The 26003-nt window shown below is 42.6% G+C and overlaps 1 protein-coding gene across 7 annotated transcripts in view; it reads right to left on the bottom strand.

The window, feature by feature from the left end:
- The window catches only part of TRA2A (transformer 2 alpha homolog), a 29401-nt gene extending 5073 nt beyond the window's left edge, over positions 1-24328 (bottom strand). Inside the window, exons 1-5 of one of the 7 annotated variants that reach the window (XM_073009061.1) lie at positions 24109-24328; positions 23500-23589; positions 14063-14787; positions 8149-8314; positions 4649-4837 (exon numbers count right to left, since the gene is read on the bottom strand). In XM_073009061.1, the coding sequence (XP_072865162.1) occupies positions 4649-4837; positions 8149-8181 (222 nt within the window). In that variant the 5' untranslated portion in view covers positions 8182-8314; positions 14063-14787; positions 23500-23589; positions 24109-24328. The other 6 variants (XM_073009065.1, XM_073009062.1, XM_073009064.1 and 3 more) reach the window with 6 other exon arrangements.
- Between the last annotated feature and the right edge of the window lie 1675 nt (positions 24329-26003).

Below are 26003 nucleotides of genomic sequence, written 5' to 3'. Positions count from 1 at the left end.
GAACAGGTTTCACTCTTGTTGCACAGGCTGGAGTGCAATGGCGTGACCTAGGCTCACTGCAGCCTCTACCTCCTGGGTTAAAGTGATTCTCCTGCCTCAGCCTCCCAAGTAGCTGGGATTACAGGCATGTGCCACCATGCCCAGCTAATTTTTTGTATTTTTAGTAGAGACGGGGTTTCACCATGTTGGCCAGGATGGTCTCGATCTCTTGACCTCGTGATCCACCCGCCTCGGCCTTCCAAAGTGCTGGGATTACAGGCATAAGCCACCACGCCCGGCCTGCAAGCATTTATTTTTGTAGAGACAAGATCTGGATATGTTGCCCAGGCTGGTCTCTTAACTCATGGCCTCAAATGGCCTTCCCACCTCAGCCTCCCAAATTGCATGAGCCACCTTGCACAGCCTAATTCTTGAAGATCAAGAGATGTCTCTTTGAAAAGAACTCTTTAGAGTATTATTTGTTTCTGGAACAATTTTTTTCCTATTCTCTCACACACACATATATATTTGTAGAGACCAAGTCTCCCTATGTTTCCCCAGGCTGGTCTCAAACTCCCGGGCTCAAGTAATCCTCCTGCCAAAGTGCTGGGATTAGAAGCATGAGCCACCACACCCGGTTCAATTTTTAAAAAGAACTTTACATCACATAAATGTCTGTAAAAGCAAAGCTGCAAAAATTTAACACATTTTCCATTTGAAGTTCCAAAAATCAAAGTTGATCCCCCTCATCCCACCCTAAGAACTGTCCCCAAAAACACACACAAAACCTCTAAGTACTTCTTACTAAAACAGGGTGAGGAGCTTATATTATCTTCACCACATGCACTCTAACAACTTTGACACTTCAGTGAAATTTTCAGAATCAGGGAGAAGTTAGTTAATAAGGGATACAAATTTTAAAAAGATTTTAAAAATCACTTTAGGCTGGGCGTGATAGCTCCCACCTGTAATCCCAACACTTTGGGAGGCCAAGATGGACGGATCATGAGGTGTCAGGATCGAGACCATCCTGGCCAACATGGTGAAATCCCATCTCTACTAAAAATACAAAAATTAGCTGGGTGTGGTGGCGTGCGCCTGCAGTCCCAGCTACTCAGGAGGCTGAGACAGGAGAATTGCTTGAACCCGGGAGGCGGAGGTTGCAGTGAGCTGAGATTGTGCCACTGCCCTCCACCCTGGCAACAGAACAAGACTCTGTCTCCAAAAAAAAAAAAAAAAAAAAAAATCACTTTAGCCTACTGAAGTGGCTCATGCCTGTATTCCTGGCACTTTGGGGAGGTCAAGGAGGGCAGATCACTTGAGGTCCAGAGTTTGAGGCTAGCCTGGGCAATGGGGCAAAACCCCGTCTCTACCAAAAAATACAAAAATTAGCTGGGCATGGTGGTGTGCACCGGGGTTGTCCCAGCTACTCTGGAGGCTGAGGTGCGAGGATCACTTGAGCCTGGGAGGCGAAAGTTGCAGTGAGCTGAGATCGTGCCATCGCACTCCAGCCTAGGCGACAGGGCAAAGAGCAAGACCTCATCACACACACACACACACAAAAAAAACAGAAACAAGAAAAAAATCAAATCACTTCAGATTGCCTGTCCCTAAAGACTGGAGGCAGTCTCAGCCATAGAGAAGAAACCATACAATATGCCTGTGTTAGCTGAGGATTCAGCCTAGGCAACTGAAAAGAGAAACTGCGATTTAGCTGACAAGCCTAGTCAACCCAATCCTTAAGTAACACGTTGTCACCTAGTGAACTAAAAGGAACTTCTAAACCTGCCACCAAGTAACTGCTCCTGTCTTTAAAGTTGCCATTTAAGCTTTTTTTTTTCTTCTTCTTTTTGAGATGGAGTGGAGTCTTGCTCTGTTGCCCAGGCTGGAGTGAAGTGACACGAATTTGTCTCACTGCAACCTCTGCCTCCCAGGTTCAAGCAATTCTCCTGCCTCAGCCTCCCGAGTAGCTGGGATTACAGGCACATACCACCATGCCCGGCTAATTTGTGTACTTTAGTAGAGACGGGGTTTCACTGTGTTGGCCAGGCTGGTCTTGAACTCCTGAACTCAGGTGATCCACCCACCTCAGCCTCCTCAAATGCTGGGATTACAAGGTGCGAGTCACTACGCCCGGCCTGCCATTTTAGCTTTATCCAGAAGTGGAAGGGGGAGAGGTGGAATCAAGAGATAAACATGTTTCATGTTAAAAAAATAGTAAGAAGAAAAAAATCTGTGTTCTGGCTTGCACTTTGCAACTTTTACTTCAGCTCAGATATCCTAGTATTTCTAAATTGATACCTTTATCTCTTGAGAAAAGAAATATATAAATCACAAATATGTAACAGTAAAAAAAGAAAAAAGTCCTAATACTGACAAATTAAGGCATTAAACTGCCTGTGACATAAATGATTAAAAACTGAGGTACTAGCCGAGATTGCGCCACTGCACTCCAGCCTGGGCGACAGAGCGAGACTCTGTCTCAAAAAAGCCTGATTATTAATAGAACTTCTAGATATATACAAATATATATATATATATATTTTTTTTTTAATTTAGAAGACAGAAGGTCTAATAAAACTAAAAGTATTGAGCTTCAAATTCCTTAAAATGCAATTTTATAAATCAATTACTATTAACTTTTTTTTTTTTTTTTTGAGATGGAGTCTCGCTCTGTCGCCCGGGCTGGAGTGCAGTGGCCAGATCTCGGCTCACTGCAAGCTCCGCCTCCCGGGTTCACGCCATTCTCCTGCCTCAGCCTCCCGAGTAGCTGGGACTACAGGCACCCGCCACCTCGCCCGGCTAGTTTTTTGTAATATTTAGTAGAGACGGGGTTTCACCGTGTTAGCCAGGATGGTCTCGATCTCCTGACCTCGTGATCCGCCCGCCTCGGCCTCCCAGAGTGCTGGGATTACAGGCTTGAGCCACCGCGCCCGGCCACTATCAACTTTTAGTAAAGAGTAAGCGAGCCTAGGCCAGGTATAGCAGCTCACATCAGTAATCCTAGCACCTTGGGAGGCCAAGGCAGGAGGAACAGTTGAGGCCAGGAGGAGTTCCGAGACCAGCCTAAGCGACACAGCAAGACTCCCTGCAAAAACTTAAAGCAAGCCTAACACTTCGTTTATAATACCTAATGTGTTAGAATAGCACTATTTCAAATCATTGACATTGATTAGTTCATTGTGTTAGACAAGAATAGCATTAAAATATTATCAATTCTTTCCTTGTAGTATTTTTCAATTATTGAACAGACTGATACTTGAACGTTTAGAGAACAGAAAAACAAAGTTCCTTCCTCATTATAGACACAAAATTAAACATATCAAACCTAAACATCCCAGAATTATTTTTAAAGTTAACGTAATCACCTATTTGGAGCATCATTATGGCTTATTCAAAAGAGAACACTTACACATATATACTTTTTCCATTAACTTTTAACTTTTTCCATTAACTTTACACAGCCAGATTTCAATTAGGATATGCCTATACCAGAGAGCATAACTGAAAAAAGTGAAACTGTGGTCACTCCAATTGTTAACACTGAGGCAGAGTCTGAATCAGGTCAAAATTAGAAAGGACACAACAGACCACATATGATGGCTCATGCCTGTAAAACCAGCATTCTGGGAGGATCACTTGAGGCCAGGAGTTCAAGTTCAGCCTGGGTAACATAGTGAGACCTCATCTCTACAACAAGAAATTATCTGGGCATGGTGGCCCACGCTTGTAGTCCCTGCTACTCAGGAGGCTGAGGTGGGAGGACTGCTTGAGCCCAGGAGGTCAAGGCTACACTCCAGCCTGGGCAACAAAGCAGAATCAGCAAGATCCTATCTTTTATTTTTTTGAGACGGAGTCTCGCTCTGTCGCTAATCAATGTCAATGATTTGAAATAGTGCTATTCTAACATATTAGGTGTTATAAAGGAAGTGGTAGGCTTGCTTTAAGTTTTTGCAGGGAGTCTTGCTGTGTCGCTTAGGCTGATCTAAGAACTCTTTCTGGCCTCAACTGTTCCTGCTGCCGTGGCCTCCCAAGGTGCTAGGATTACTGATGTCAGCTGCCATACCTGGCCTAGGCTCGCTTACTCTTTACTAAAAGTTGATAGTAATTGATTTATAAAATTGCATTTTAAGGAATTTGAAGCTTAATACTTTGTTTTATTAGAACTTCTGTCTTCTTAACTAAAAAATATATATATTTGTATATATCTAGAAGTTCTATTAATAATCAGGCTCTCTTTCTCTCTCTTTTTTTTTGAGAGTCTCACTCTGTCGCCCAGGCTGGAGTGCAGTGGTGCGATCTCGGCTCACTGCAAGCTCTGCCTCCTGGGTTCGCGCCATTCTCCTGCCTCAGCCTCCTGAGTAGCTGGGACTACAGGTGCCCGCCACCACGCCCGGCTAATTTTTTGTATTTTTAGGAGAGTCGGGGTTTCACCATGCTGGCCAGGATGGTCTCGACCTCCTGACCTCATGATCCACCCGCCTCAGCCTCCCAAAGTGGTGGGATTACAGGCCTGAGTCACCGTACCCAGCCGCAAGATCCTATCTTAAAAAATAAATAAATAAGAAAGAAAGAAAAAGGGATGCAATGTTTACAGAAACAAAAGTCGGTTAATCAACTTTTCACACTAATTCAGTACTATAATCAGGCATATAAAAGACAAATTTACCTCCTTTGAGTCATCTATTCTCTCAAAATACACAAATGCAAATCCTCGAGATCGTCCAGTTCGCTGATCATAAACCACATTGACACCACTCAATGGTCCATATCGAGAAAATACTTCACGAAGATCTCTCTCTGTTGTGTACAAACTGAGGCCAAACACTCCAAGGCAAGTGTTGGGATCTGGATTTGCCTATTGAATAAAAATATTATTTAAAACTCCAAATTAAAATCAAAATTAAAGAAACAGAAATACTTTGTTTAGAACACCTCATCTAATACACAAAAAATATATTGTTTCTAGTAATTTAGAGGTAAGATTTTAAGAAAACTAGAGCAGATGAGCCGTATTTTACAATTCACAGTACACCCAAGGACTTCTTTGGGATATGCTTTCTGTCTATTGCCTGAATTAAAATGTTCTTACTCTCCAGCCCAGCAATGTTCATAATGCATCCTAAAAATCTTGTAATCCCAGCACTTCGGGAGGCTGAGGCAGGTGGATCACCTGAGGTTAGGAGTTTGACACCAGCCTGGCCAACACAGTGAAACCCCATCTCTACTAAAAATACAAAAATTAACCGGGCATGTTGGCAGGTGCCTGTAATCCCAGCTACTCCAGAGGCTGAGGCAGGAGAATCGCTTGAATTCTGGAGGTGGAGGTTGCAGTGAGCCAAGATCGCGCCATCGCACTCCAGCCTAGGTGACAAGAGTGTTAGAAATGTTTGTTTCTCGGTGTCGTAAAGAAGTAGCACTTGAACATACATTTTTTTAGTAAGGCCATTTTCATTTTCTGGAGAAAGGGTACACTTGTCAGCAGTTTTGTCACAAGAGTACACTGAACAAAGGAAACAGGGTCATTTATAATCTGATATGTCTACCTTACTGTTGTGTCTGTTTTTTATTGGTTGGAACGGGACTTCACATTCTGTATTTGTCTTGACTGGCTAGTAACTTAGAACTTTTTAAAAGAGGCAAAGGCAGGAGAACAAAGGAAGGAGGAAGTAACTTGTGGAATGTTGAGAAAGGTAAAAACACCTTTAAATAAAGAAGAGGATCAGGCTATGACCTAATGCTTATTTGGACCTGTACAAGCATGTTAGGGCAAATATTTAGGCTAAATTGTGGGAGCTAAGAACATAAAGTACATTGATTTTTTTTTATTACAGCTAGTACTTTTTTTTTTTTTTTTGAGACGGAGTTTCACTCTTGTTGCCCAGGCTGGAGTGCAATGGTGTGATCTCGGCTCACCGCAACCTCCACCTCAGCCTCCCAAGCAGCTACACCCATTCACAGTATACACTATCCATTACAGGCATGCACTACCACCCCCAGCTAATTTTGTATTTTTTGGTAGAGATGGGGTTTCTCCATGCTGGTTAGCCTAGTCTCGAACTCCCAACCTCAGGTGATCCACCCACCTTGACCTCCCAAAGTGCTGGGATTATGGGCGTGAGTCACCGCACCTGGCCTAGCAGATATTTAAGAATGTTAGCACAGGTCTTTGAACAAATTTTGCTTCTAAGAGAAGTTATTATTTATTTCTAATTAGATGGGGAGGAAAATCTCTTTGAAGAGGAATCTTTACTTTTTACAAGAGCGAAACTCCATCCCAAAAAAAAAGTTTAATACCATCTTTCTTGTTTATTCAAATGCTTTACATCCCTTACAGATTTGTACTTAATCTGACTTCATCAGTAATTGTTGATTTAGACCCCCTCTCCTCCATCTTCTTATTTTTTTCCCCGAGACAGGGTCTCACTCTGTTGCCTAAGCTGGAGTTTAGTGGCCCGATTACGGCTCACTGCAGCCTTGGCCTCCTTGGGCTCAGGGAATCCTCCCATCTCAGCCTCCCAAGTAGTTGGGATTACAGGCATAAGCCAACATGCCTGGCCCATTTTCACTTTTTAGCAAGGATATTCTTTCAGTGTTCCCACAATCCAGACTTTAGAAATAAATTTACAGATTTCAAAACATTAAATAATGACACGCTCCACCAGTTTAAGTTAGTATCCTGTGGGAGAAGCATAGCACAGCATGCAAACATGCTCTAAAAACTTCAGAGTTCGGCTGCCTGGTTGAAATCTAGACCGCCAGTTAGCAAAAACTAAACCAAAACCAAAAGTCCTTCAATGTCATATATCCGAGACTCAATAACTTGCCTCACAGAAATATTAAGAGCTTGAAGTGTACTGAATAAAAAAGTGTTAGCTATGATTACTAAAACGTTTTTAGTATTTCTTTGACCCCCTTACCCCATCATAAAACTCTGAACATATCCCAGTATTCCCAACTCAGTTTATGCTTTTCACTTGAATTCTTGGAACACATTTCTTCCCAAATATCACCTCCTTTATTTTTTGAGACACAGTCTCACTCTGTCACCAAGACCAGTCTGGAATGCAGTGGCACAATCTTGGCTTGCTGCAACCTCCACTTCCCGGGTTCAAGGGATTCTCCAGCCTCAGCCTCTCAAGTAGTTGGGATTACAGGCGTAAGCCACCACGCCTGGCTAAATTTTGTATTTTTAGCAGAGATGGGGTTTCACCATGTTGGCCAGGCTGGTCTCGAACTCCTGACCTCAGGAGTGAGGTCACCCGCTTTGGCCTCCCAAAGTGCAGGGATTACAGGTGTGAGTCACCGCGCCCAGCCTTCATCTCCTTTTTACTCAAAAGTCATGAAAAGAAAAATATACTCCCAGCCAGGCACGGTAGCTCATGCCTGTAACCCCAGCACTTTGGGAGGCCAAGGCAGGTGGATCATCTAAAGTCAGGAGTTCGAGACCCAGACTGGCCAACATGGTGAAACCCCATCTCTAAAAATACAAAAATTAGCTGGGTGTGGTGGTGCACACCTGCAATCCCAGCTATTCGTGAGGCTAAGGCCGCAGTGAGTCGAAATTGCACCCCTGCACTCCAGCTGGGGAGACATAGTAAGAGACTGTCTCAAAAAAAGAAAATATACTCCCTTTGCATTCTTCGTCATAAAACATGTAAGCTTATGAAAGATGGTGGTATTTCCTTTACTTTGAAAGCTAAAGCAGCTTATTAAGGATGTTTCCAGAGTATCACTTCTCAACAATGGCCAAGCTCTCCTAAAAGCAAGACATGCTATGACTAAACACAGGAAAGAGAAAATAACAGGAAAGAGAAAATAAGTCATTAACTTTTTTTTTTTTTTTTTTTTTGAGATGGAGTCTCGCTCTGTCGCCCAGGCTGGAGTGCAGTGGCCGGATCTCAGCTCACTGCAAGCTCCGCCTCCCAGGTTCACGCCATTCTCCTGCCTCAGCCTCCCGAGTAGCTGGGACTACAGGCGCCCGCCACCTCGCCCGGCTAGTTTTTTTTTTTTGTATTTTTAGTAGAGACGGCGTTTCACCATGTTAGCCAGGATGGTCTCGATCTCCTGACCTCGTGATCCGCCCGTCTCGGCCTCCCAAAGTGCTGGGATTACAGGCTTGAGCCACCGCGCCCGGTCGCCCGTCATTAACTTTTATAAACCACATACCCTGCTGCCAGTATGTCTTCTCCGGTTAGACATTGGAGAATGGCTTCGGCTCCTTCGCCGCCGGTATTCTGGTGTGTATGATCGACTTCGAGATCGTCTCCTATGAGAGTGAGAGTGGGATCTGGATCGAGTGTAACGTCTATGAGAATGCCTCCTTGACCTCGACCTTTGAGAGAAATACATTTAGGTAAAAATACTGAAACAAAATGGCTAACATCCTTCCCTCTTCCAAGGAAGTATACATGTATCCCTAACTATTCTGAGGTCCTTCCTCCTTGTTTCTGAGGAAAGGGTATTCTTCCTCCGGTTCACTTAAGTCACCACATCTTCCACTTTGTTCTCAGTCAAGCCCCTCTACATTCACCCTTTTCACCTAACCTTACAAAAACATTAAGGCCCCATCTTCTTAAAAAAAAAAAAAAAAAAAAGGGGCCGGGTGCGGTGGCTCAAGCCTGTAATCCCAGCACTTTGGGAGGCCGAGATGGGCGGATCACGAGGTCAGGAGATCGAGACCATCCTGGCTAACACGGTGAAACCACGTCTCTACTAAAAAATACAAAAAAACTAGCCAGGCGAGGTGGTGGGCGCCTGTAGTCCCAGCTACTCGGGAGGCTGAGACAGGAGAATGGCATAAACCTGGGAGGCAGAGCTTGCAGTGAGCTGAGATCTGGCCACTGCACTCCAGCCCAGGCAACAGAGTGAGACTCGAAAAAACAAAAACAAAACAAAAACCAAAAGACAAAAACCCAACTATTGCTGTAAAATAAAATCCTGGCTGGGTGCAGTGGCTCATGCCTGTAATCCCAGCACTCTGGGAGGCCGAGGCGGGTAGATCACAAGGTCAAGAGATCAAGACCATCCTGGCCAACATGTTGAAACCTCATCTCTACTAAAAATACAAAAATTAGCCAGGCATGGTGGTGGGCACCTGTAATTCCAGCTACTTGGGAGGCTGAGGCAGAAGAATCGCTTGAACCCAGGAAGCGGAGGTTAGAGTGAGCCAAGATCATGCCACCGCACTCCAGCATGGTGACAGAGCGAGACTCCGTCTCAAAATAAATAAATAAATAAAATCATTCGATTCTTAGTTAAGTGAAGTGGCGTGTGCTTATGTTCCCAGCTACATGAAAGATGAAGAAAGAAAAATCACTTGGGCCCAGGAGGACAAGTCTAGCCCAGGCAACACATCAAGACTCCACACCTCTATTTAAAAATAAAAATAAACAAACAAACAAAAAAACAGGCTGGGCGCAGAGGCTCACGCCTGTAATCCCAGCACTTTGGGAAGCCGAGGAAGGCAGATCATAAAGTCAAGAGATCAAGACCATCCTGGCCAACATGGTGAAACCCCGTCTCTACTAAAAACACAAAAATAAGCTGGGCGTGGTGGCCCGCGCCTGTCATCCCAGCTACTCAGGAGGCTGAGGCTGGAGAATCGCTTCAACCCTGGAGGTGGAGGCTGCAGTGAGCCGAGATCGTGCTACTGCACTCCAGCCTGGGCAACGAGAGCGAAACTCCATCTCAAAAAACAAACAAACAAAATCCTTTTTGATTTTCTGCTACTTTCTCCATATAGTTCTTTGTTGCCCAGGCTGGAGTGTAGTGGTGTGATCTCAGCTCACTGCAGCCTCTCTTTCCCGGGCTCAAGAAATTCTCCCACCTCAGCCTCCCAAAGAGCTGCACCACCATGCCTGGCTAATTTTCATATTTTTCCGGGTTTTGCCATGTGGCCCGGGCTGGTCTTGAAGTCCTGGGTTCAAGCAATTTGCCCACCTCGGCCTCCCCAGTTAAGCCAGTGTGCCTGGCCCATAAAGTTCTACATTCCCCTCACTGCTAAGTATCATTTCCATTTCCGATCCTTTTTTAGCCTGCTGCAATTCAGCATCTGCTAAACTAATTCAACCACCACCTAAATGCCCATCAAAACTGATAACTTTTCTTTTCGAGACAGTCTCACTTCTTTACCCAGGCTGGATTGCAATGGCACGTCTCGGCTCACTGCAACCTCCACCCCCCAGGTTCAAGTGATTCTCCTGCCTCAGCCTCCCGAGTAGCTGGATTACAGGCACTTACCAGTGTGCCTGGCTAATTTTTGTATTTTTAGTAGAGATGGGGTTTCACCATGTTGGCCAGGTTGGTCTCGAACTCCTGACCTCAAGTGATCCACCTGCCTCGGCCCCCAAAGTGATGGGATTACAGGTGTGAGCCACTGTGTCCGGCCCAAAACTGCTAACATTTCTGAGTCTTCATGTTTTTTTTTTTTTTTTCCTTGAGACAGAATCTCATTCTGTCACCCAGACTGGAGTGTGCAATGGCCTGATCTTGGCTCACTACAACCTCTACTTCCTGGGTTCAAGTGATTCTCCTGCCTCAACCTCCTGAGGAACTACAGGCCTATGCCACTACACCTGGCAAATATTTTGTATTTTTAGTAGAGACAGAGTCTCAACATGTTGGCCAGGCTGCTCTCAAACTCCTGACCTCAAGTGATCCACCCCTCCTTGTGCTCCCAAAGTGCTGGGGTTATAGGCATGAGCCACCACACTCAGCCTAAGCCTTTACTTACTGATACTTTCTATAACATCTCACTTGTCTACTGCTGCTCTTCTAGTTCATCTCCTCTAATTCCCAGTTGCTTGCAGTCCTTTCTTTGCCTGTAAGACTAATCCAACAGGCCGGGCACAGTGGCTCATGCCTATAATCCCAGCACTTTGGGAGGCCAAGGCAGGCAGATCACAAGGTAAGGAGATCAAGACCATCCTGGCCAACATGATAAAACCCTGTCTCTATTAAAAATACAAAAAATTAGCTGGGTGTGGTGGCGCATGCCTGTAATCCCAGCTACTCGGGAGGCTGAGGCAAGAGAATCACTTGACCCCGGGAGGCAGATGTTGCAGTGAGCTGAGATCAGGCCACTGTACTCCAGCCTAGCAACAGAGTGAGACTCCGTCTTAAAAAAAAAAAAAAACTAATTCAACAAATTCTTACCTACCATTCATATGACCCACCCTTAACTGACACAGACCAGCAGTGATGACAGTCATATAAAATACCTTCTATATGGTACTCAATGAACCCAGGAGGTGGAGGTTGCAGTGAGCTGAGATCACACCACTGCACTCCAGCCTGGGCAACAGAGCAAGATTGCATCTCAAACAAAACAAAACAAAACAAAACTCTTCAAGAGTCTCTACTTTTTTTCAGCTCAATAATAACCCATTGTTAATACGGCTAACTGTCCTCAGTAATTCCCTACTTGAACCAGATCACCAATTTTCTGTTAAGTAATCAAGCAAAAACTTTTTGCATGATTTTACAAAGTGAGGATATGGAATACAGGAATAAAACTAGAGAGAAGACCTTATGAAACACAATAGGTGAATAATAACACTAGGAGAGTTGATATTTCCCATTTTAGCTAGCACCAATTTACAGTTCCAAATTTTAAAATGAAGAAAAAAAAAAAGTAAGAAAACCCTTAATTTAAAACATCAATTATTAGGGGGCCGGGCGCGGTGGCTCAAGCCTGTAATCCCAGCACTTTGGGAGGCCGAGACGGGCGGATCACGAGGTCAGGAGATCAAGGCTAGCCTGGCTAACACGGTGAAACCCCGTCTCTACTAAAAAAATACAAAAAACTAGCCGGGCAAGGTGGCGGGCGCCTGTAGTCCCAGCTACTGGGGAGGCTGAGGCAGGAGAATGGCGTAGACCCGGGAGGCGGAGCTTGCAGTGAGCTGAGATCCGGCCACTGCACTCCAGCCTGGGCGACAGAGCGAGACTCCGTCTCAAAAAAAAAAAAAAAAAAACAACAAAAAAAACCAAAACATCAATTATTACTTTTAAACAGCAATTAAAGTGAGACAATAAAACTCTTCCAGCCAGGCGCAGTGTCTCACGCCTGTAATCCCAACACCTCGGGAGGCCGAGGTGGGCGGATCACCTGAGGTCCAGAGTACGAGACCAGCCTGGCCAACATGGTGAAACTCCGTCTCTACTAAAAATACAAAAAATCAGCCAGGCACCTGTGATCTCAGATACTCAGGAGGCTGAGGCTGCAGTGAGCTGAGATCGTGCCACTGTACTGCAGGCTGGGCAACACAGCGGGACTCTATCTCAAAAAACAAACAAAACCCTTCAAGAGTATCTACTTTTTTTTTTAATTAGACAGTGACAAATAACATAAAAAAATTAAGAGTAAGGGAATAAAGGATATGTGAGTAACTCAATGTTCTCAGGTGACAATCAAATGAAATGAGGAGAAAAATGTTCTAGGTTGAAGGTGGCAAATGCAAAGGCCCTAAGGCAAAAACATGCTTCTTTCTATATCCATGCTCAAATTCTAGCCCGTGCTATTCTGCACATAATAAATTTAATAACTGAGTAATAAGTAATCGAGCACTGGGCTAGACCCTTGCTGTAACAGAAAACAGCATGGTTGCTAACCCGAAGAAAAGTACAGCCTTTTAACTGATTTTTCTGTCTCATGCCCCTTTGCAAGTAGACTGTTCAAAGACGTAAAATCTATCCCTCCACCCAAGAAATGACAATGAAGTAAGCTAACTGGTCAGGCTGTTTTAAAACCCTTTTTTTTTCTTTTGAAGAAAGAGTCTCGGCCAGGCGCAGTGGCTCAAGCCTATAATCCCAGCACTTTGGGAGGCCGAGGCAGGTGGATCACCTGAGGTCAGAAGTTCGAGACCAGCCTGACCAACATGGAGAGACCCCCCCCCCCCCCCACTAAAAATACAAAATTAGCTGGGTGTAGCGGCACGTGCCTGTAATCCCAGCTACTAGGGAGGCTGAAGCAGGAGAACTGCTTGAACCTGGGAGGTGGAGGTTGTGGTGAGCTGAGATTGCGCCCTTGCACTCCAGCCTGGGAAACAAGAGCAAAATTCCATCTCAAAAAAAAAAAAAAAAAGAAAAAAAAAAAAAAGAAGTCACCCAGGGTGGAGGGCAGTGGCGCCATCTCTCGGTTCACTGCAACCTCCACATCCTGGGTTTAAGCGATTCTCCTGCCTAAGCCTCCCAGGTAGCTCACCACTACGCCCAACTAATTTTTGTATTTTCAGTAGAGGCAAGGTTTCACCATGTTGCCCAGGCTGGTCTCAAACTCCTGACCTCAAGTGATCCACTCACCTCGGCCTCCCAAAGTGCTGGTATTACAGAGGTGCACCACTGCGCCCAGCCTGTCTTAAAACTTTTTATCCCACCTCAGTACACCTGGGGCATTTGACAATGACTTTGCATCGGTTCTGCATCGGTTCACTATAGCGTTTCTGTTGTCCGTGGTGGTGGGACCCCGAATTAGCTGAGGACTTTTCTGCCCAATTACATCTGACCAGAGCTCTACCGTGGACGTAGAGTCAGAATCTTCAGATAAAAATGTAGCTGGAATGTAAATCCTAAAAATGCTTCTCAATCGTTCTGACCAACCAGCATAACATACACACATCAACTTTCTCTGCACTAAATTACATGTGAGACTCCAATGCAGAAAACCACCTTTTTGTTGTGCAAATATTGTTGGCATAGAAACCAAACACTAATTATCAAATGTCAAACACACTTAAATCGATGGCTATATACACATAATTTGTATTGGTTGCAACTATCCAATATATTAACTGGGCCAGGAGATGATTTTATTATTAATTTCTTATTTTTCAGAGACAGGGTCTCCCTGGCACCCAGCCTGTGGTACAGTGGTGCAGTCAATGCAGCCTGGAACTCCTGGGCTTAAGCCGTACTTCCAAGTCTTTGTCTGGGATATGGTATTCATTTACAAAGAGCAGTCTGAGAAAAACTACTTCGTCATTTTGAGTCTTTTGTGAAATTTCTACACAAAATGCAGCCAACAACCGCTTTGTCCTCAAAAACCCCAGAAGAATATTTTAAGTATTATCTTAAACAGACTTACCTGGATTTTGATCTTGACCGAGAATGGGATTCAGAGTGTTTGGAAACCCTTGATGGACTACGAGATCCTGACCTGCTCTCCGATTTTACACGAGCAGGAGTTCCCGTTGGAGATTTTGACTGAGAGCGAGACTCCTAACAAAGAAGACAGTATTACAAATGGCACTGGTCATGTAGATGCCTAACACCTAACATTTAAAGTACCGTAATTATTTATATTGATTGCTCCTGAAAAACAAATGGTTAGGCAACACCCTCCAGAAAAAATTTCAGCTCAATAATAACCCATTGTTAATACTGCTAACTGTCCTCAATAATTCCCTACTTGAACCAGATCACCAATTCTCTATTAACTAAGTAATCATGCAAATTCATCTACAACTTGATCATACAGACACTGGAACATAAACCATACATTTACTTAACCTAGGACCCATTCATTCTTCCAGATTCTTTTAATTCTACTTCACTCTTGCTTTCTACTTCTCTTCATTCTTCATTGAGTTTTTCATTTTTCATACTTCGTGTATTCTTCCCCAATTCAAACAATTCAAAATAGCCTTAAAAAAAATTCAAGTGCTTCTATCTGACCAATCTTCTGTTCAATTTTTTCCCCCATTCAATTTTAATTTTCTGATCTTTAATACTTTTCATTAGCCTTCTTTTATCTTGATTTATCTTCCACATTCTTGGAAAAAACTCTTCAATTTCTTCACGAACATTAACCTTAATGGAAAAAGAACATTTAGTATATTTAAGCACGTGGGGATTATAAAACTCTGCTGGAGTTCAGAATGTTATCTACCAAATGGAAAAGCCAGCAGGTAAAGTGCAAGTAACTAATTTAAAAAAAAAAAAAAAGAAAAAAAAAAAAAAAACAATTTTATAGTCTTTAAAATTGTTCAAAACTCTAGTTTCTAACAGAGAAGTTACTAAATTTCTCTAAATGTTTTTTTAACCATACTCTTCACCCTCCTCCCATGTTTCATTCTAGTTCCTAAAATGTGAGCAATTTTAATATAAATAATTCAAACATAAATCTAACAACTATAATTCCCCCCCACCTGTTAAATTTTCACTATTTTATAATCTGAAGATTCTTAAAACAAGCTTTCACTAAGTTATGCTAAGAAATCAAGATATAGTTAGAGTAAGGCATCCCAGGCTGAAATATTTGTACACACCTATCTAAACTCACCCATAGCACATATCAGAGTTCAAATAAGTCAAAAAGAAAAAAATCAGTAAAATTACACCTTCTTTCAACTTTGACCACTATCTTTGTTCATTCTGACTTAAAATATGTTCTGAAGACAAACAAGCATACTGAAAAAACTAATAGACATCAAAGTCTTAAAATTTCCCCATTAGCTTATTAATTCCTGATATATATATTTTTGCAACCATATCACTTTAAAATGCTCTATTATCCATGAAATACCACAATGTGCAAGAAGGTACAAAATGTATATCATGGTCTTTATCTTTGATTCCACCTGTTTTGTTCAGTTTTTACATAATTTATGCATTTATGTATGCTGGCACTCCCTTCAGTGACTATATCCTATATCCAAAAAGTGATGGGTTTCTGAAAAAATTGGATGTAAATCAAAGCATTCCAAATAAAATAACTTACTGATCATAAGCTTTTTTTTTTTTTTTTTTTTTTAACAGATATGAGGCACTCATGATCAAAACAGGATAGACAGCTTGGTTTCTGTCCAGTTAAGCCTTGATTATCAGTGTAAATAATTATCTCCATTTCACAGAAGTAATTTCATACCAATTTATTTATGCCTTAAGACTATCACACAACTCAAACAGCTTTCTGAAAATGTTTCCTTTGCTTCAAGTTTAATGTCAAGACTTATTTATCAAAACTGAAATACACAGCTACCTTTCCACTCAATACCAACCTTTCCCATTTAGCTACCTACAAGTCTTTCACTGCATCTCAGATACTCTAAACTACTGAACAGATGTCTGCAGCAGGCATAGCAATCTGGGCTTTTTCAGTCACTGAAACTATGAAAACAGCATATTCAGTATCTTATTTAAAAAAAAGGCATGGCTAATTTGCTTGTAATTTAAGTTTCACAGACTGGTTCATTAACCAAACAGATAAGAGTATCTCATATTCCCCTCTTCTCTTTTGGCTTCCCTTTCTACAAAACAGATCTTATGACATAACATTCATTTATGCTACTGTTGAATAGCAATAGCTGGATTATTATCTACGAAAGTTGCTACTGTCCTTCTTATATATACACAGGAGGCTTTCCTCTGTAAAACACTACAATCCTTTAATTTTACTAGGATGGAAATAAAAACCTTTTATTAAAGTAAACAAAATAATTCAGTACCATCTTAAAATTCAAATTTTAAATCCCAGTTTTGGAGTAGCAGCAAAGCATTACGGTATGATAGAATGTCTTTTTAAGAGACGTTAGCTTATTTATTTTGAGACGGAGGAGTCTCATTCTGTCACCCAGGCTGGAGTGTAGTGGTGCCATCTAAGCTCACTGCAACCTCCACCTTCTGGGTTCAAGTGATTCTCCTGCCTCAGCCTCCTGAGTAGCTGGAATTACAGGCATGTACCACCTTGCCTGGTTAATTTTTGTATTTTTAGGAGAGATGGGGTTTTCCCATGTTGGCCAGGCTGGTCTCAAACTCCTGACCTCTAGTGATCGGCCCGCCTCGGCCTCCCAAAGTGCTGGGATTACAGGTGTGAGCCTCCATGCCTGGTCAACATTAGATTTATTTTAAAAGAAGCTTTGCTTTTTATTATCAAAGGTGTCACAAATACCTAATCTCCTTTGTTGTCTGCCCTTCTCTCTCTTTATCTCAGAGGAAATCTCAAGTCTGCATAAATTTCTTCATGGAAACATCTAACTTTAAAACAGTCCTCTTCTTCCTAGCTACGAAATTGTCACCATGATTTTTTTTGAGATGGAGTCTCGCCCTGTAGCCCAGGCTGGAGTGCAGTGGCACGAGATCTCAGCTCACTGCAACCTCCGCCTCCCGGGTTCAAGCGATTCTCCTGCCTTAGCCTCCTGGGTAGCTCGGATTACAGGTACGCGCCACCACACCCAGCTAATTTTTGTGTTTTTAATAGAGACAGGGTTTCACTACGTTGGCCAGGCTGGTCTCGATCTCCTGACCCCTTGATCTGCCTGCCTTGGCCTCCCAAAGTGCTGGGATTACAGGCGTGAGCCACCACACCCAGCTTCATTTTAACTTTCAAAAACAATTTACACACTTACATTAACAAATCAGTCAGTAACACTGTTAGTAAACTTAACTGGAAGAATAAACTGCCAAGTATATAATTATTTAGAAATAAAGTAACATTCTCAAAAGCTGTTACCAAATAAATGCCACTTTCATGGAACTCTACATTAGGAATCAGGCTATAAGAAGTCCTTTATATAAAGAGAATAAATGCTAGACTAATCCTTTTCTCTCTGACTTGTCTTCATTATGAAATAATTTCAACTTTTTCTCAAAGAAATTCATAAAACTATCCATAATTTGGAAAATGAATTGAAATTGCAAACAAACAAAAAAAAAATTGCTAGGAATGGGTGGTATCTGCCCTATTTCACTAGACTACTTGTTCTTAAAGCTGTCCAGTCAAAGAATCCTACATTTCCTCAGTAATCTGGCTCCTGCATCCAACAACCATTAAAAATACACTGCCCAGTTGAAATGGGCAGATTAATAACTCAACTCATATCATGAATTTTAACAGAAATCTTAAATAGGCCTCCAGTCTATCTTACACGCTATAAAGCAGAAGCCAGGCAGAAAAGTTCTTTTAACAGCACAACCTGCTTAAACAGGTTTTTGTTTTGATGTTTATTTGCTTGTTTGGTTTTTCTGTCACCCAGGCTGGAGTGCAATGGCACAATCTTCTCATTGCAACCTCCACCTCCTGGGTTGAAGCAATTCTGCCTCAGCCTCCCGGGTAGCTGGGAGTACAGGCACCCAACGCCGCACCCAGCTAACTTTTGTATTTTATTTTAGTAGAGATGGGGTTTCACCACATTGGCCAGGCTGGCCTCCAACTCCTGACCTCAGGTGATCCACCCGCCTCAGCCTCACAAAGTGCCACGATTACAGGCATGAGCTACCGCAACCGGCCTGCTTGATTAAACTATTCTATTATCAAGATGCCCCTGCTGTTGGTTGAAGGAAATGGCCAAAAATTAAAAGGAGGGAACTAATACTAAGAAAGTATTACAGTGTATCCAATACAAGCTGGTCAAGAATTGTCTGTGTTAAAACAGAGTTGTATTTTACACACTGAATAACCACAATAACCACGTACTATTCTTTAATCAGGAAAAGGGTTATTATATACATGTACATACTGTTGAGGAACATGAACAATTCCTACAGCAAACAATAATTGCAGTCTTTTAATATAGTCTGTGTCATACTATAAAAAGAAATTCCAATACAATATATATGTGCTATCCATTAAAATAAACTATTAAATGCTATACTGTAACTTACTCTAACATTAAGGTCAGGCAAATTCTATGCCATTTAATAGTGCCAAATTTACTCAAGTCCAAGTCTATGAGTAGAAGCTTGTAAAACAAACTTACTCAAAATGTGTTTTCCTGCTACTTTATGACATTGGAGCTCTATTTCCATAGATACACACTAGTGCATTCAGGAAAATCACAAGTACCCCAAAAAAAGGGAAATGTACCTAAATTATCCAAATACCTTACAATATTCATCTTACTATTTACTAAAGAAATTCTTCAAGACTTGTAAAAAACCTGTATTTACTCAACCTCAGCCTATAGAAAGAACAGTTCTGCTTCCTTCCTCTTGGGTATGGTAGAATACTTATACAGACCCCATGAAGTTAAAGCAACACTTCCATTCTCTCCTTAAACCATAACTGTTATTAGAACAAATCCCTTAAAAAGAAGATAGCAACTGCTCATATTAGTTAAATTTAAACATAATTTCCCTTCTTTTAAATGCAGCATGCCTATATGCTGCATTCTGAAGTCAATGTGGTCTTTATCTGCAAAGACTCAAACATATTCTAATACTGTACGTTTGCTTATTCTCTGAAGTTTAGAATAGTCTTATCATAAATGATTTAGTAACTGACACCCACATATAATCAAATTTAAACTCATACCATAATTGTGAAATTACCTGTAAAATTTACAATATTTTGTACAGATTTTAAATGTGGTTCATAAGTCTCCTAGCTTATATATCATGATCAACTGTAATGTTCAAAAAGCTAATGTATAAGTGGCAATTTCAAAGGTAGAAAAAACAAGTTTGTTTTAAGGACTAATGTGGTTTAACCATATTAAAAGCCAATAAATAGCAACTAAACCCAAACTACTAAGAACTTGTTACAGCATTCTCTATGTTCTCATCTTCTGGTGTTATACAGTATTTATGAATCTTGGCAAGTCAGATGATAGGGTCCTGGTTTCAAGGAAAAATCACAACTTTTCTTCTACATATTAGTCAGGCCTAGTCACTCTATCTTTGGTGAAAGTCATGGGACAGGAAGGATTATATATAACTATATATAGAAGTAACTTAAAAGGAGGGAAGGGAAACCATATTTCCCTTTATTATTCTCCTCTCAACTTTTCTTCAGTGTATACAATCTTTCCCTCATCTGGTTGTTACTATCTTTTTTCACCTCCATGCCTGTCTTGCTAAATTTGTGAGGACACATGAACAAATAGCAATCAGTCTTAATTCATTAGCACATGAATACACATCTTTTAGTTATCTAATGAATGAGCACCCACTGATACTATTAAAGAAAGTTTTCTGTCAGTCAAGTTCTAAGAAACTACTATACTGATTATTGATGATATTTCACACTTGTTATGCTACATCATAGGTTAGAGTTTGGTGGATTAACAAAATTAAGCCCACGAAGTGTTTTCCAAACCACACATCCCTAAATATTTGAATCCCTGGACATTCCTTCAGATCTCAAGGTTCTATATTCCACTTAATGAGTAGTACAAAGTATAAGCCTCTATGACAGAACTGTAAAATTAGTTATGCACGGTGGGTGTAATTACTTGCGCTGCTCCTTTTCAAAATCTTGCCATCTACTTATATTGAGCAGATCAGCATCCTTCAGTGAAAGAACCTCAAATATAAAAATTCGAGATTTAAATTTTTTTTTTTAAGTTTACAAATTCTTTGCTTAAATGGAAGGGGGGAGGAGAACAATTGAAAGCATTAAAATCAGATAAATGATAGTACTTAAATTTAGGAAAACAGATTAAACCCAAGACTCTCTTAGGTTAACACTATCCCTACTCTAAGAAAGCAAGCTTTATCCTTATGTAAGGTCAATTTGATGATATATGGAATTAAATTGCTAAAGATGCTGAATAAGCAAAATGTTGACATCTCTCACATTTATCTTAAAATTTCATACACAAATTTTAAGCCCAATTTAAAAGTTTTGGGTTTGTTTTTTTTTTTTTTTTTGAGACAGTCTCCCTCTGTCATCAGGCTGGAGTGCACTGTGGGGAGTGCAGTGGTCGATCTCGGCTCACTGCAACCTCTACCTCCTGGGTTCAAGTGATTCTCTACCTCAACCTCCCGAGTTGCTGGGATTACAGACACGCGCCACCACGCCCAGCTAATTTTTGTATTTTTAGTAGAGACGGGATTTCACCATATTGGCCAGGATGGTCTCCATCTCTTGACCTTGTGATCCACCCACCTCAGCCTCCCAAAGTGCTGGGATTACAGGTGTGAGCCACCGCGCGCGGCCTTGTTTTGTTTTAAACAAGGCAGTCACAGAGCTGGGTTTTGAATAAGTAGTCATCATCCCTATCATTCTCAGATTTCAGAAAAGGACCCTCCCCCCATTTCTTCTATTCTTTAACAAAAAATCTTTACACACAAAACTTTTAATTCCAAATTGGTACAGATAAATGTTTGCCTTTTTTTTTTTTTTTTTAATGTCTCGCTCTGTTGCCCAGACTAGAGTGCAGTGATGCGATCTCGGCTCTCTGCCTCCCGGGTTTAAGCAATTCTCCCACCTCAGCCTCCTAAGTAGCTAGGATTATAGGCATGAGCCACCCCGCCCGGCCTGTAGGAGTCTCTCAAAAATATTACAGCTACTCAAGAAGCCAAAACAAATCCTGAAAAGGAGGCAAGAATAAGCCGTATTTTTCCTCTTCAACTGTAGAAAACATAAATAACTCTGGAATTACAAGATAGGTACCTAACAATAAGGAATCATTAACCTCTATTATCAACACTGGGCTGTTGTATGAAAATTGCACATTTTTATAAAGTACAATTCTTAAAATTTTAGGGGTAGAGGTGTAAAATGTTAAGAAAAGATTTCCATTGCCCTTAACTTCTATGAAGGGCATTAACAGTTTTTGAGCTCAAAATCCCAATTTTGGTTGAAGCTGTATTGAGGCAAACAACTCATTACTTTTATCAAGACATGCGAAAGCCAATGCTTAAGTGCTACTTTTACTCCCGGCTCCAAAGGACATCTCCACTTAAAATTTCTTTAATGGACCTATTTATTTATTTATTTTTGAGATAAGAGTCTCACTTTGTTGCCCAGGCTGGAGTGCAGTGGCGCAATTCCGCCTCCCAGGTTCAAGTAATTCTCCTGCCTCAGCCTCCCAAGTAGCTGGGATTACAGGCGCACGCCACCAAGCCCAGTTAATTTTGTATTTTTAGTAGAGACAGGGTTTCACCACGTTGGGCAGGCTGGTCTCGAACTCCTAACCTCAAGTAATCCACCCGCTTCGCCTCCCAAATTGTTGGGATTACAGGCGTGAGCCACTGCGCCTGGCCAGAAACGATTTTAAAAGGACATCTCCAGACAAGCTCCTAGCATTGTTCTAATTCTTTAACCAATTGCAAATAAAGACAATTATCTCAACCTATAAAAACTAAAAGACAAAACATAAAAAGATACAACAGGTGAGCCTACAAGCACTAGCTGATTTCCACGAAAATACAAGTGGGTACCACTTGTGAAAAACGTCTTTCTTATGACCACAAAGGGCCGTAAGGCCCTTTATTTCTATTAAATAAATCTTTAATGCCTACATATATTTTAGTTTAAAAGTGGGTGGGAATCTTTTTTTTTTTGGGGGGGGAGACGGGAGTCTCACTCTGTCGCCCAGGCTGGTGGGTGGGAATCTTAACATGTTACTTTCTTAGGAGGGAAAAGTGGCAATTGTCACTTGCAACTCACTCCTTTCCTAGACTTGATAAATTAAAAAAAAAAAAAGCAAACAAGGTCCCTCTAGTAGTTCTCTTCACTCCCCACAAACCAAATCAAACATCAACCTCCCTATTTTTTTAATAATGAAAGTTAATTGAAGAAATGTATGAATGGACAGCAAATTTTCTATCGACAATTACTCAACATTTTCAAAACAAGAAGCATTTTACAACTACCATCATATATGCTTATTGCATGATTTTAGAAAGTTATGTTGGGGCAATCAATATACCATCCTAAAAAATGAGCAAGTTCAATTTTCATTTGTTTCCATGCTCCAAACTTTGTCAAAAAATTCCAATCAAAAGAAAGGCAACTTCTTTAGTCTATTGGGTAACTATCACAGTCTATTGCTTTAAATCTCTTTCCTCAAAGAGAACTAAAGCCTAAACCGACCTTCTGATTTGACTTTTTGGTTCCAGATCTTTATATCATGAACTCCCAAAAAAGGACAAAATTCGCCCTCCAGTACACACCTCAAGTGTTTTTATGTGCTTCCCCTAGTGACTAGAATAAACATCAACACAACAGCCCGGAACGTGTTGCATGGGGCTTTTGTCTTCCTTCCAGTTTCACAGGAACTCACTTCTACAATTCCCAATGTAGGGTAAACTTTGGAAATGAAACTCACTGAAAAACGTTCCAGTACATTTAAGCTGGGTATAACGTATTCTTTGTGATGTTTATATTTCTACGACCCCAAATACATTAATAAAAACTTTCTTCTAAGCCCTCTTCGGTGGGGGATAGGGTGAGAAGAGAAATGGGAGAGGGCCTGTTAATTTTCAGGTCATCTTTTAAGTTACAGAACAGTACATACTGACTAGTTATCTTAATACTGAGCCAATGAATTCGTTCAGTTATGTAAGATTAAAGACAGTTTTTGTTTTTGTTTTTTTACCGTAAAAAGCTGTAAAGCAGTGGTCAGTTTTTAGATGAAAGGTCATAGGAAGAAGAGCATTAAAAAGTTCAGATATAAAGAAGAGAAAAAACCCAACATCGAGGAATTAGAAAAATAAGGCGTGAAAGCATTTCCACATTCATTTCGAAGTGAAAGCAAAAGTCGAAGGGACATTAAGGGAAAAGGGCTCCTTGCGTAGTTTTCCCCTCACAGCTCTCGTCTTAAGAACGCTTAAGGGTCGGTGCGGTCGTTGACTAACCACTTCATTAGGCTCGTCCCACCTTCAACCTCAAGGCTTTCGCCTTTATAGACGCAACGCCGCCGGTTCCAACAGAGACGCGGCCGCTCACTGCAATAGAGAGCCAAGGAGACACAGGCCCCAGCTAGTCCCACGCCAGCTTCTCCCCGCCCGGAAAACAGCCCCGCGCACTTTCGACCCCGAGACCCTCTACGATGCTCGGGGTCGCCAGAAATGCCACCGCAGGAAGCACCTACCACTATCCGGACGGAGGGGAGCTCCCTGCCGCCTCCTCCCGCCCAACCGCGACCGGGACCCACACCTCGGAGCAGACAGAAGGAAGCCTCAGGGGTGGGGAGAAGGACGGGAGCAATGCGGGGGCGGGGCGGGAAGAGGACCCAGAAGTCCAGGTATCAATCAGCCTCCAAAAAAGGGGGAGGGGTGTTATCCGTGGTGTTTGGGGGAAGGAGTGGAACCCAGAAGCCATCTTGGGATGGGAGGAAGCAATCGCGATGGCTCCAGAGGTTGCTCCTCGCGGGACTACCCGCAACCCCGCCCGACCGCGCTTGTTCCCGTGAAACCCCGAGCATTGGGCCGCCGCCTAGACGGCTCCCGCGGCTTTGTACTCACTCTGCCCTCGAAGTTGTTCTCCTCTACATCACTCATGTCGACGAGGCGCTCCCCAGAACTAAATAAGAGACAAGTCTCGGCTCGAGGGCCGATGGCCTAATTAACCCGCTGACTGGACCGTGGGGAAGAGGAAAGAGTCGGCAACCACAGCCGCTCCACTCCACTCCCACTCGGTCGCAGGCTCCGGCAAAATGGCGCCGGCTCCGCCAGAAATCTCCTGGCCTCCTCAGAGCACGACGTAAAGGGGGCGGGCGTATCTGTGACGTCACGAGGCCCCACCTCCCGCGAGGCTTTGTGCCCGCTGGGCGGGGCGCCAAGGTGGAGGTTGGCGGGTGGCCTGCGCTCTCAGCCTGGGCGCCTTGGAATCGCGGTCCCGTGCTGTCCTCCAAACTTCAGACTCATCTCGGACGTGTCAACCTCTTTGAAGACTTTTCAGTCACCACCAAGTGGATTCTGATGCAAGGGAACAAAACAATGGAAGCTTTTTTTGTTTATTTTTTAAGTCAGGGTCTCCCTCTGTCACCCGAGCTGGAGTGCAGTGGAGCGTTCACTGCTCACCACAGCCTCAAACTCCCGGACTCAGGCGATCCACCCACCTCAGGCTCCCGCGAGCGCCACCACGCCCGGCTAATTTTTTTGGGGTGGGGAACCGAGCCTCACTCTGTTGCGCAGGCTGGAGTGCAGTGGCGCTATCATGGGGTTTTGCCATGCTGCCCAGGCTGATCTCGAATTCGCGGACTCAAGCGATCTGCTCGCCTAAGCCTCCCAAAGTGCTGAGATTACAGGTCTGAGCCACCGCGCCCGGCTGGAATCGTGTATATATAATTAACAGGCTTTTGCGGGGGACGTTGTCAGCTGACTGTATTACTTTTCTTCCCTATTTGCCCGGTGTAACGTCGACGTAATACATGCACAGATGAGGTTATGATGCAAAGCCGCTGCTCCTTGCCTCATCCCTCCCTGCTCCAGATCCCCCTCCTAGAGACAGCCATGTAGTCTTTTTTATAATGCTTAACTCCCTACTAGTCTTTTTGACTTAGATATTTCCATAAAGCTTCATAGTGAAGACCTCCCAAATCTGTCAACTTGGTTCCCAATCATGGTAATAATCTCTGAGATGAGTTTTACTTGTGTAATACAACTTAAAAAAATTAGTTTCATCGTACATTTTTTTCCTACAGTGCTTTATGGTAAAAAGATTGACATGGACTTTCAACTATAGTTCTATGGTAGGAAAGTTCATCTAGCATTATTATGAAGATTGCTACCCCTGGGGGCCAGATTTCAAGGTTTGAATGTCGGTTATTGATAGGACTAAACTTATATGACATCTGGCTCTTAGAAAAGATGTTGAACGGCCGGGCGCGGTGGCTCAAGCCTGTAATTCCAGCACTTTGGGAGGCCGAGACGCGTGGATTACGAGGTCAGGAGATCGAGACCATCCTGGCTAATATGGTGAAACCCCATCTCTACTAAAAAATACAAAAAACTAGCCGGGCGAGGTGGCGGGCGCCTGTAGTCCCAGCTACTCCGGAGGCTGAGGCAGGAGAATGGCGTAAACCCGGGAGTCAGAGCTTGCAGTGAGCTGAGATCCAGCCACTGCACTCCAGCCTGGGCAACAGAGCGAGACTCCGTCTCAAAAAAAAAAAAAAAAAAGAAAAGATGTTGAACTTGGCTGGGTGGTGGCTGATGCCTGTAATCCCAGTACTTTGGAGACCCTAGACGGAAGATCGCTTGAGGCCAGAAGTTCGAAACCAGCCTGGTCAACATGGTGAGCCCCATCTCTACAAAATAAATTATTATTATTATTATTGAGACGGAGACTCGCTTTGTCACCCAGGCTGCAGTGCAGTGGCGTGATCTCGGCTCACTGCAACCTCCACCTCTGGGTTCAA

Source organism: Chlorocebus sabaeus, chromosome 21 (genome assembly GCF_047675955.1).
Source record: "Chlorocebus sabaeus isolate Y175 chromosome 21, mChlSab1.0.hap1, whole genome shotgun sequence".
Classification (NCBI taxonomy): Eukaryota; Metazoa; Chordata; class Mammalia; order Primates; family Cercopithecidae; genus Chlorocebus; species Chlorocebus sabaeus.
This window is presented reverse-complemented; position numbering and strand designations above follow the sequence as displayed.